The 12,402-nt window shown below is 44.0% G+C and overlaps 1 protein-coding gene across 9 annotated transcripts in view; it reads left to right on the top strand.

Annotated features, from left to right (window-relative positions):
- The first annotated feature begins 4,834 nt into the window (after positions 1-4,834).
- scn1lab (sodium channel, voltage-gated, type I like, alpha b) overlaps positions 4,835-12,402 on the top strand; it is a 28,028-nt gene continuing 20,460 nt past the window's right edge. For 3 of the 9 annotated variants that reach the window (XM_071540013.1, XM_071540017.1, XM_071540015.1), the window contains exons 1-7: positions 4,835-5,101; positions 6,990-7,108; positions 7,559-7,648; positions 8,718-8,846; positions 9,807-9,898; positions 10,915-11,208; positions 12,230-12,293. In XM_071540013.1, the coding sequence (XP_071396114.1) occupies positions 4,835-5,101; positions 6,990-7,108; positions 7,559-7,648; positions 8,718-8,846; positions 9,807-9,898; positions 10,915-11,208; positions 12,230-12,293 (1,055 nt within the window). Of the gene's footprint in view, positions 5,102-6,989; positions 7,109-7,558; positions 7,649-8,717; positions 8,847-9,447; positions 9,540-9,806; positions 9,899-10,914; positions 11,209-12,229; positions 12,294-12,402 lie in introns of all 9 variants that reach the window. The other 6 variants (XM_071540014.1, XM_071540016.1, XM_071540011.1 and 3 more) reach the window with 5 other exon arrangements.

The raw sequence follows: 12,402 nt of genomic DNA, 5'->3' as shown, positions 1-12,402 counted from the left end.
GAGGACTGCTCAGCCTTTTTTACACCGGTGACCGCTCAAATAGACACATATAGAACCCACAGACCCCCACTTGATAATATTTTGACCCTGGGACCCCTACATGGGAAGATTTATGAATTGCATCACACCCTACGTGGGGAGATAAGAAGGTAAGAGAGAAACCTATGATTAGAATATTCATATTGATACATCCTCCCATTGGGAAAACGACTAGTGAATTATAGTGAAATTAAACTATTTTTCATTTTTTACTGGGGACCCTCTTGACCCCAGCTCGAGGACCCCCTGGAGGCCCCCGGACCCCGGGTTGGGAACCGCTGCTTTAGAGGGGAATGGTGATGGGTGGCTGCTGCATGCTGAAACGATTAACAGCCTCAACCTCGGTCGGTCGCTCATTAGTGTGCGCGCTTTGGGGCTTTTCTTTTTGTTTTTTTCGGAGTCGTCGTGGTGCCGCTGGTGGATGGAGAGAGAGAGACAGAGAGACAGAGAGACAGAGAGAGAGAGATGACGGCCGCAGATATCTCGGCGAGCCCTCGTCTGTGGAAAATATGATGCGAAAAGTGTCGATTTTTGGAGTCGTGGAAATAACGCGGAGACATCATCAACATGGCGACAGCTGCTGCGGCCCCCTCGGCTCGTTTTGAAACCGCGACAATTAAGGTATATCGCCTAACACCCACCTTCCCTTTATTTCTGATTGATGATTAGCCTTATTGATTTATATTTCTCGCTCCGGAATAGTCAGTCGGTATCGAGATCAATATAGCGACTATATTGTATAGTCTATAGCTATAATATGTATATAATATGTCCCCTATATGAAAAAGAACTATATAGCCTAGTCCTATAATAAAATGTTGAAGGATACCATACAATATCTATATTCGTATTGTATCTGTAGCCTATTATAGGTAGGCTGAAATATAAATACCCCAAAGTACGACAAGGTCACTATAAACTATTGAGCATCACAGACACACCTTAAGCCCTTATAGGAGTATAATATGAATATCATAGTGATTTTCGTTATTAGGGCTATTGAAAATGTCTCACATGTTGCGTCGGGTTGTCATTTCTACCATTTCCATTCTCCTGTGTTTTCTCAAACAACCGGTTTTTCAGCGCGCTCCCTTTTCAGCACCACGGACAGCGGCGCCTCTTGACTCCAAGGTCTGTTTGTTGAGATTTTAGTCATTCAGCTGACGCTCTTTTATCCACAGAGACTGACAATGAGAGAGAGAGACAAAGCAGGTAGAGGATTCAGTGTTTTGCTCAATGACACTTTGACAGGATTCCTGGCTGTTGTGGGGATCGAGCCTGTGACCTTTGGGTGACGGGATAGGCACCCTAACCACTAGGCCACCCTGCTTTACCCTGATGAAAATTTGGGTGATTTAGAGCATAATACAGGGCTGGATTACACTGCATCACGCTTTCATGTCATTATTTAGTAGGTTATGAATGAAATCTAATTTGTTTTTTATTAGGAAAAGCATTGAGGTAAAGAGTTCCTCAAATTTCCAAAGGGTTGAACAAACTAATTTATAATTTCTATATCCCAATATCCCTATGTCCCATACATTTAATCCACCAAAATGCCTGAAAATATCGATTAAAGTTTTGATGTGATCCATGTGGAGCATTCAAGGTCCTCTATGTGTGAACCAGATAATTTCTGACTGCACAGTTACTGCGATTCCTTTCATTGTCAGAGCGCATGAATTCAGAAACGTCCGCTGTCCCTTCTTGGTATCAGTGTGTCGTGTCGTGTTTGACTCCGGGGACAACCGGCCTGATAGCTGAGCTCAGAGGTGGGTGTGGATGTTGGGCCTGAAGGGTCGATCGGTCCTCTGGTACTCACCCCCCCCCCCCCCCCCCCCCCTACAACCCCATAGCTCACGCCAAACAAGCTGTCAGGGCGCACATCAAAACACTGCGTCCCGGGGCAGTCTTTAGGACACAAGCAGATGTGTTTTATGAGATTCCCCCTATGGGAGAAGCTACAATTAATCTACTGTTTATGCCTGATGGTTTCTTAGAGACGGTGATATTCGATGCCCGCTGTGGCTCTCTAATAATGCTCCACTTCCACTAATGATGAATGCTGCTCCTGGTTGACCAGAGAATAGAGACAGATCGCTTATTTCATCTATTTTTAACGTCTTAGATATGGCTCACACATAAGAATTTCCTTCTTGTTTTGCCTCCTCATCAAGATGAAATATATGTTAGGATAATCAGAGATAATGTTACATACTGTAAAACATCCATAGCTGGAGAAAAGGCTTATAATGATGTTTCAGTTGTATGTCACCTTTTTGGAGTGCTGGTCTTTCCACAGGACATTTGGCAGTGTTACAGTAATAAGTGTTGATTTTTCAGTGACTTTTCACTTGTTTGGAGTTGACAAATGTTGATTTGAGAATTGTTAACTGGTCATTAACTGGCATACTGTTGATTCTTACACCCTCAGAGTTAAATTAATACTGACGATATTGCTAAAGGAATTATCTGAAACACAGGCTACTCTGGGAGGGAAATGCCTGTGAGAACATGATGTACATATCAAAATATTTTTGAATATGTTTGAATTTTATATCCCATTGTGGATGTTGAGGTCACATGGGCTGATAGAAAGATCCCTCCTGTTACTTCCCATTTGCACACTTAGTGTTATATTCAATTTAAAGTTACTATGGATACGATCAGGACTGGAAGATTGCTTTCAAAGATGTGGAGCTGTGAATAAGTGATTGTCATGACTCAGTCTCTGACATAGTCAGACATGACACCTGTCTAAAACTGGTAATACTCATATTTTGATCATGTCTGAGAGCATCATAACGCTTGGGGCATGGCAGTATAATCCAGAGTTTCTTGCTACAGTGTGCATGGGTGAAATTGGTCGTACCGTGATGGATGAAGTCCCCTCGGGGTGTATGCCATTCAGACAAGGGCTGAATGTCAAAATGCCTTAAAAGGTTTCTCTTGTTCTTTCCCTGCCTCCTAAAATGGAAGGGAAATGGGCTGTAGAAGGCTTAGGCAATCTCTATTCCTCCATTTCCATTTTGTAAAGGAGAAAGGCTGATGAATCAAGGAGACGTCACTCCCATCACAGACGATTCTCCCAGAGGGGAGGTTCCTGTTTTCTGGGCCGGTACGGTGTCCCAGGAGGGACAAGACACACCTGTGAGACTGCCGAGGCTAGAAGGCACAGACAATGCGCTGATAATGGCCCACCAGGGTTTTTTCAGCAGATCTTGTTTGTGCACCTCCCTCTGTCTCCTGGAGGAACAGGATGGGCTTCTGGGTGTGAAGGGTGGCAGGGTTTCAAGGGGAAAGCTGCTGTTGATAGTGATTGGGACACACAAGAGAAAATCAATGTTAATTGTAGAGTAAATGTGTTGTGCTAAGTTACACAGTCCATTCACATATTATTTTTCTAATTTGAGGCAATCCACCAATTAATTATGCAATAAAAACACACAGTTTATTGAATTGCTTGACTGCCTCCAGCTCTCCAGTGGCCACTTTCTCCATGAAGCTGAAAGCGAGCGTAAATAGATTTGGACAGAGCAATACATGGAGAAAAGTGGGGAGATTGTTTTCTCTTGTTGGACTGAGGCAGTGTCTTCGCCTGTCTTTTTCTCATGCTGTCCACCTCAGTTGGCCTTGGCTCTCGCAGTGTCCCTCTGAATCAGTTCAAGGCCGTCCTTGCCTGTCACTGACGTCAGAACCCCCCCCCCCCTCCCCCTCCCCTCGCCTTTCTGAAGCCTCCGCCCCACCTATGACCTCCAGCTGTTTCAGTCGAAATACTCTACCCAGAGGTCAGCGTGAGACGCGCTGCACCATTCGACTCCTGTGATTAATCATTTTTATTTCTCCTCCAAAAAGATAGAAGCATCAATATGTAGTTTAGAAGACACTTGGTTCATATTCAGACTGAAAGCAAAGCGATGGCATATTGAAATTTTAGTTTTGCACGTGAGGATGTGAATTCTAGTGGTCTTCTGCTGTAAAACGGGCATTGCAGAGCCAAAGAGTATTGTGTTATGTGGCACTCAAATGGGTATTAGTCACTCAGAACCATTTGTATGTGAAATGTCCTCTCTTTTATATTTTTCCTCCAGCGGCCTTTCATATGGTTCCAACATGCAAGTCTGCGTATTACTTCCTTGATGTCAGTAAACGTGTGTAGCTGCTCAAAGACTACTGATATTTAAGCAGGAACCAATCTCATTAATATATGTAGATAGTCATGGTGATCATATGAAGGCTTGGCTGGAAGAATAATAGAAAATCAGCATCTCAAATCAGCTTCCTCTTTGGAGTGTGAGAGGTATCCAGAATCTTTTTTCATTTTTATTTTTATTTTATTTATCTTTTTTCATTTTTATTTTTATTTTATTTATCTTTTTTATATTTAATTTTCTGAACGTATTAGCCTGTTCTGGGTGAGTAAAATAAAATAAATCATTGCCTTTACCTGCTCAACATATCCACATTACTTCTTACTGATTACACATTACTGATTACTAATGATCATAACAAATTAAAAAATTTTTTATGAAAATCTTATGAAAGCACAAATACTCATCCCCAAAATTATCGATATCGAGGTATTCGGTCTAAAATATTGTGATATTTGATTTTGTCAGTATCGCCCAGCCCTACTAAGAACCCTCTTATTTACAGCACAGCCTGGAGCATATTTGACTTACAGAGGTGAACGTAGTAAACGACTCCTGACCCATTTTCTCCTCGTCCCCTTGCTGCTGCAGCTCCCTGCCCCAGCTGAGCCCCTCGCTGCCCTCTGAAGGAGCAGGATGACAAGATGGCACAGCTGCTTGTACCGCCCGGACCTGACAGCTTCCGCCCCTTCGTCCCCGAGTCGCTGGCCGCCATCGAGAGGCGCATCGCCGAGGAGGAGGCCCGGAGACCGCGGGCGGAGCGCCGCAGCGACAGCGATGACGAGAATGGGCCCAAGCCCAACAGCGACCTGGAGGCGGGGAAGTCCCTGCCCTTCATCTACGGGGACATCCCTCCCAAGCTGGTGTCCACCCCTCTGGAGGACCTGGACACCTTCTACAGCAATCAGAAGGTCTGCTTCAAAATTATTCTGTTTCTCTCTAGCTGAAAGTGCATTTTATCAAAGCATATTTTGTTAAAAAGGTAAACATTTAAATGGAAAAGCTCCATATGGATGGATACCTTGGCTTTAAAGACCTGTCTTTTAAAATTTAAATAACTGTTCTGGCTTTAAAGCCCTAGTGTGTATTGTTAGTTACATTATATTGAGTTTGCTTTCAATCATGGTATATATGATGTGTGGACCCTAGGAAGACTAGCGGCTGTTTGTGCAGCAGCTAATGGGGATCCCATCTGATGAACCAATAAACCTGTTTGCCCCTGAAAGGTTGCAGTTAACTCTGCCTGTGCTTTCAACAAACTATTTTAAGAAAACGCAAGGTCAAATGTTGAAAGTTCTTCCCACAATAAGAAAAATGTCAGCTGAAGAAAAATAATAACTGGATAAATAAATTCAAAATGTCAAGATATTCTATTAAAGGATGTGTTGTGACTGGTTTTACAACTCATTATTCTGTGACCTTGGTTGCCTTTATCTATTTGATAGACTTAATTGTTTTGGATATTGTGAGTACCTCTGGTGGCAGTTATCTCCTTTTTTCTGCATGGAAACAAAAAGTGCGTCAGTGACATTTGACCACGAAGTGACTCATCCTTTTATCGACTGCATGCTTAAACACAGATCAGCCTTTCAGCTACTGTTTATTGAAATGGCTTGTTCTGTGCTGAATCAAAATTCATACAAATGGACGGAATTAACATTTGATGTTTTTGATGGGCAAGCTGCAAAATCAACGTGCCAAGCCAAGTCAGCGCCTTTCAACCATTGGCCAGCAGAGGTGCCAAGCGCTGATGTGAGCGGTTGTGCCAGTTGAACCGTGGTGCCAAAGCCGTCCTGCCCCAGGTGGACTGATCCAGCTCAGCCTATTATGACCACAGCAGACGCTGTGCGGACGCTGGACAGAGACGCCAGCTCACTCTTGTCCACTATTGTGACTAATCACACACGCACTTAAGTAGGCGTGCGTAGCAGACATTATGGCACACACATAATGTAGCACCTCTGAAATGCGCACACACACATACTGGCATTACCATCTGAGTACTTAGGCTGTCTTATGTCTTTTCGCGTGGGTGTTGCATCCGTCACATATTGTGAACAACAGCACAGGACAAAGCTTTGTGTGAAACTGCAGCTCTTTTAATTGAAAAATTGCTTTCCAAATCCTGGGTCTGTAACACTGTATAGATCGCAGATTGTGAGATTTTGAGAGTTTTACTAAACATTTCTTGGAGGCAGAGCTGCTCTGGAGGTAGGAATAATCTCATTGGTTGAGTTAAACCTCAGTGGGCGGAGCCAAAGAACCACAGTTTTTCAGGCCAAGTAAAGCGAGAGACTTTTGAAGCCAAGTAGTGAAAAAGACAAGGAGTAAGAGAAGCGGAAGCTAATATTATGAAGCTTAGCGCTCTTGCTACTTACTGCAAATGCAGTCTAGCCATACTAAGATATCTATGTTAGCTAGTTAGCCTAGCTGACCTTCCAAGTACAAACTAGCAATATTAGCATACAGCTATCTAGGTAAGCTAGCTAGGTTAGCTCGCCTGCTGACCTTCCAACATCACAAATGCCTTGGTTATGGATGAAAGAAAAAAATAATGAATTGCCATTTATATTTTTTATTTATATTTTGATTCAAGTTTGCCAGTTAGCTAGGCTGTGCTCTGAAAAGATTGTTTCTGCCTCCAGCAGCTGCCTCAAAGAAATTTTCGTATAACTAAAACTCCAAATAGCATAGATTTCATTGCTTTGCATATATATTTATATAACTTTCTCATACTCCCATGTATTGCACAGATTGTATATATTTATCTATCTATATCACTTTCTCTCTCTCTTTCAGACCTTCATAGTATTGAATCGCGGGAAGGCAATCTTCCGTTTCAACGCCACTCCTGCCTTGTACATCTTAAGCCCCTTCAACCCTCTAAGGAGGATATCTATTAGAATTTTAGTACATTCATATCCTTTCACAGTTCGCTACGCCCTCAGCTTGGTTTGGATTAGTGTGTCAGACAAAAGTGGGATTTGAATGTGTTTATGATGAAGACTAAATGCCATGATTGGTTTTGATGTCTTGTGACAAGATACATCAGCTTTTACTCTTAGATTATGGATGGAGGAAACATCCACTGGTGATCAGACCAATGTTTCCTCATACTGTATTTTGTAGCAATGGTGATTGGGGAGATTTTGGTTTAGATTCTACATAACTGTGCAAAATGTAAACATTAGCATAAAATAGCAGAAAATAATGCTAGATATTTAATGAGAAATTATATATTTTTTGTCTTCTTTAGCAGTTGTTGTTGTCTTACTGCCATGGTCCCCCACTGCTAAATGAGATACAGGGAAAACACTGGAAAACACAAATTTTCTATTATCTTCCTTGACCTTGTGCTTTGTGTCTACGATGTTCAGCATGTTGATCATGTTCACCATCCTGACCAACTGTGCTTTCATGACCCTCAGTAATCCCCCTGAATGGGCCAAGAATGTAGAGTAAGTCCCCGGCTTGTTGTAAACTGTCCATTTTGTCTTGTCTCTCTCTGTTTTGATTTTGTTTGGATTGATTTGCAGGTAAGTAGGGCTTTCCTTTGTTTTTAATTTGATTAGAGAATCTACATTGACTAATGGTAATAACATTTTCTTGACTTATCAAATAGCCTCTTTATAAACAAATCTGAAAAACTGCCAAGCAAGCATTTGCCAGACGAGGGCATGCAGGAGGCGGCCAAGTTCAACATCAACCCAAACAAGCACAACATTTTCACAATATTATATTATCGCATGGTAGAAATTCATGTTTAAACAGCTTTGGAAACTGTTTTGATCTGATACCAGAAAGATATTTATCTTACAATGCAGGTAGCAGCCATGGATGACTATGGATGCCGTCTCAAAATTCATTTTGGCATTAGATTTACACAGGTTTTCAACATCGGTGCCATAACTCCAATTTTGGTGATTTTTTGGTGAAATTCTGTGACCTTTGGGATTATGAAAACTTAAAAACACATTGGATAAACTGAAAAATGCATGGTCGTCAAGCTGAGAGCAAGGTTGTTTTTCTTAGTTCCTGAAAAGTTGACATATTGCAGATGCAAGGTTTCTACCCGACAACAGTGATCCAATGTCAGAATGTTTGCTGGGTGTTTCCCCATATTTTTGCCCCCCTGAAAATACATACAGTCATGCAAACAGACCTACAGATCTAGAGTCTATCAAGAAAGACCCATACACATATGAGTATGCTCTAATAACAGAGCTGCACTTTTCAGGAGATAACTCAATGTGAGATGGTTGAAAAAATTATACGTAAAAATAGTTAATCAGCTAAAATGTTGACTAAAACCCCATCAGCAAAACATGTAAGGTATGTAATAAAACATCCAAGGCTATACACAGTAGATCTTGTGTTTGCTCTCATAGCCCTCTGTCACCTTGTCTCTCATAATAATAGGTGTCTATGAGCAGTGGAGCAGTAGAGCGGCTAGGTGTTAAAACCATTTCTCTGTCTCTGTCTCTCTCGCTCTCCTTCTCTCTCTCTGTCTCTCTGTTTGTCTACCAGGTACACATTCACAGGGATTTACACCTTCGAGTCCCTTATAAAGATCCTGGCCAGGGGCTTCTGTGTGGGAAAGTTCACGTTCCTCCGGGACCCATGGAACTGGCTGGATTTCAGTGTTATCCTCATGGCGTAAGTATTGTGACAACCAGCGTTAGGATCAGCTTAACACGATCTGGCGTAGATTAAGAGGCCAACTGCTTTTAATGCTAATCAGCCCACTAGCCTATTAAATCCCGCTAAATGGGAGAGGAAAAATAGAGAGAATGGGAAAGCGTATGATAATCCGGAGATTTCACAGCCTTCTCAGTCCCTCGCTCTATTTTCTAAGGCATAGCCAGAAATCTCAACTCTACTGCCATAATCCCTTATAATGGATGTGAGCCCCAAAGCATGGAGTATCTTGGCCCACATTTTCTGTCCCACGCCTGACTGGCTTTAGCTACTTGGCTTGTGACTCCACAAAACAGAGCCTTCAGCATTAGGTTACACGGTACATGTGAGTGTTTTTTTTTATGATCGTAGTATTTGCAGATGCTTCTGTGTAGAATAATTGAGTTATTCCCTTGTCAGATGATGTAATAAGATTATAATCTTGTTTTGTCACATTGTTTCTCTGAAAGATTCCCATAATTGATGATACTTTTGTGAGCAGTACTTTATTTTTTCGGGTGTTTGCAATGGGTTTATGCTTGTGCCATGCTGTGTAGTAACTGTGCATTTGATCCTGCAGGTATATAACAGAGTTTGTAAACCTAGGCAATGTTTCAGCTCTGCGCACGTTCAGAGTATTGCGAGCTTTGAAAACTATCTCAGTCATACCAGGTAAGGCTGCCCGCGCCTGCTGCCAGCACTCCTGCCATTTGTCCTCCGTGTGTGACCGTTTGTCGTTCCCTCCCCTCCCCGTCCCCCCTCCCCACCCCTTTTGTCTTGTCATGGTGTGCGTGCGTGGGTGTGCGTGCGTGCGTGCGTGATTTGTGTGTGTGTGTGTGTGTGCCCCCCACCCCACCCCCTCCACCCTTTCCGAAATGCCCCCCCCCCCTCCTCCCACCCCTCCCCCTCCTCCTCCTCCCCCCCTCCCTTCCCTTACAGATATGTCACAGAGTTTGTGGACCTGGGCAATGTCTCAGCACTGCGAACCTTCAGGGTTCTGCGAGCCCTGAAAACTATATCAGTCATCCCAGGTGAGAGAGCCATCAAGGCCCACAGGGTCAAAAGCGCTAATGAAATGCTAACGGCTAACAGCTGGCGTTTCGCTAACATCCGAGCACCCCCCCCCCCCCCTCCCCTCCTCTCAGCTCATCTCACTGTAGCTAAAGCCTGATGACGCCCGTCGCTATCCCTCATGCTGCCTTAGTCCCAAGGCCAGTAAAAGCTGGAATCTGGCTCCAATCTGCACAGATTGACAGGATTCTTAGCTTTTAGATACATTCGTTAAGACCGAATTCTCTTTGGATGAAATCTATTCTTGCCTTGGGATTTGTTTCTCCTTTTTGCATGAGAGATTGCAAAAGCCGATTTTCTGTTGGCAAGCACTTGTGTGTGTAGGGTTCCTCCTTACCTTGTTTTCCTGTGCATGTCTTGTTCAATGTTGTGTGTTTTGGGGAAATTGTGACATGGTGAGTGGTGGTTGGGTAATGGCATTACAAACACTAACACACTTCATGACACAAACTAACAAAAAGCCCATTTGTAGAACATCCAGTCATTGGCTCTGTGTAAAAAGAGGGTCCTATGTAATCCTACAGTAAACAATGCAGATTTTTGCTGCTGCAGCTATATTTGGACCCTATTTAAACATACTGTAACTGTTTCAATGACATTTTAATCAGGAAACAACACAACAGTAAAACAGTAATGACTGTAATGGCATTATTCCTGTTGAAGTTCTGTAAACATACAGAAAAAAACCCACTTCATTAAGATCAGTTTGCCAGAGGCCAATACCATAGCACTATAACAATGGGCAAGAGCAACATAACTTTCTCTGGTGGTTTATCCATAGCGGTGATCTGTGTCCGCCTGGTTCCTGTATGACGGTTCATACAGGAACCTCCAGTGCAGATCTCTTTGGCTGCTTGCTACTGTAGCTCTCATTAGCAGCTTCTTCTCCACACAAGCTTGTGGACCTCATTAGCAGTCAGTAATCAGTCTGCCATGTCTCTCTCCATCCCCCTTCCCTTCCCTATGTCCTGTTTAGGCCTGAAGACCATCGTCGGCGCACTGATCCAGTCGGTGAAGAAGCTGTCGGACGTGATGATCCTCACCGTCTTCTGCCTCAGCGTCTTCGCCCTCATCGGCCTGCAGCTCTTCATGGGCAACCTGAGGCAGAAGTGCGTGCGGATGCCGGTGGCCAGCAACGCCACTAACAGCAGCAACGTCACCATGGACGACATGCTGCTGCTCAACACCACCCTGCTGGACATCAACACCACCTTCGCGCAGAACGACACGGACAGCTACTTCAACTGGACGGAGTACATCAGCGATGACCGTAAGCCCGAGTGAAGCGGCGCGAAAGCAAAGCCCGCCCGGCGCTGTTATGTCCGCCGGGCTCCCAAGGGGTTAACCGGGGTCAAGTTAGCATCCGCCCCAGACGGCCTGAGTCATATACTGGCTACTTCATATGCAGAGATGGGCGAGGGTGGTGGTGGTGGTGGGGCGGGGGGGGGGGTCGGCACGCCGGCCCGCTGCCATGATAGGGAGTGACAGCAATGGCTAGGAGCAGGGGCTGCACTCTCTAACAAGGGCTGGTGGGAGAATGCGGCAAATGTGGCGGATAATCGCCACAACAATAAATCCTTCACTTTCACCCCCCCCCCCCTCATCATTCTCCCATACCCCATCTGTGTGGCATGAGCAGCCTAAAGTGCTAGGGGATGGTGAGTCACTGACCGCCAGTGGGATATCGAGGAGACGTGCACCAGCTACATGACAAACCGATGTCAGGGAGAGAGGGAGAGAGAGAAAGAGAGAGAGAGAGAGGCAGAGTCAGAACAAATTAAAATGGCATCGATATTGTAAAGCCTGGCCTCTTAATGGCAGCCGTGGCTATCAAAAATATGATCGTAGCTCGCTTGCGATTTGCGACAGTTAGTGCTACACACTGCACATCTTAAAGTAACACAAACTTGTTTCATGCAAAAAAAACACACCGGACTATAAATGAGAAAAAGGATGACTCATGTTTCATGGGTGTCTGTGAGCAGTGGAGCAGTAGAGTGGCTGGGTGTTAAAACAAAAAACAAATCACCATCTCTCTCTCTCTCTCTCTCTCCCTCTCTCTCTCTCTCTTTCTCTCTCTCTCTGCTTCTACTCTCGCCCTGAGCCACTGCACAATGTTACACTATACCCCATTCTCTAACCTGTTGGCAAACACTGCAATATCTGCTTTGCATAATGCAATGTTCCTGCCATATTCTGATACAACAACTGTAAATTGTTAAAAAAATAATTGTCCCCCCATTTGTCCCCTCTGGGTTTGAATGACCGTTCCTCTGTCTCCTCTCCTCTAGGTAATTACTATTACCTTACTAACCGCAGGGATGCTCTGCTCTGTGGGAACGGCAGTGGCGCTGGGTAAGTCTTGACATGTTTTATTTATACGGCCAATTAGATGCCCCACAAAGCCGAGCATACACAATTACTGTCTACACTCGCCCACCGCACTGAGGCATCGCAGGAAGTC

This window comes from Centroberyx affinis, unplaced genomic scaffold (assembly GCF_046629955.1).
Source record: "Centroberyx affinis isolate AG114_WGS23_722 - 3 ecotype Tasmania unplaced genomic scaffold, CSIRO-AGI_Caff_v1 ptg003550l_1, whole genome shotgun sequence".
NCBI lineage: Eukaryota > Metazoa > Chordata > Actinopteri > Beryciformes > Berycidae > Centroberyx > Centroberyx affinis.
This window is presented reverse-complemented; position numbering and strand designations above follow the sequence as displayed.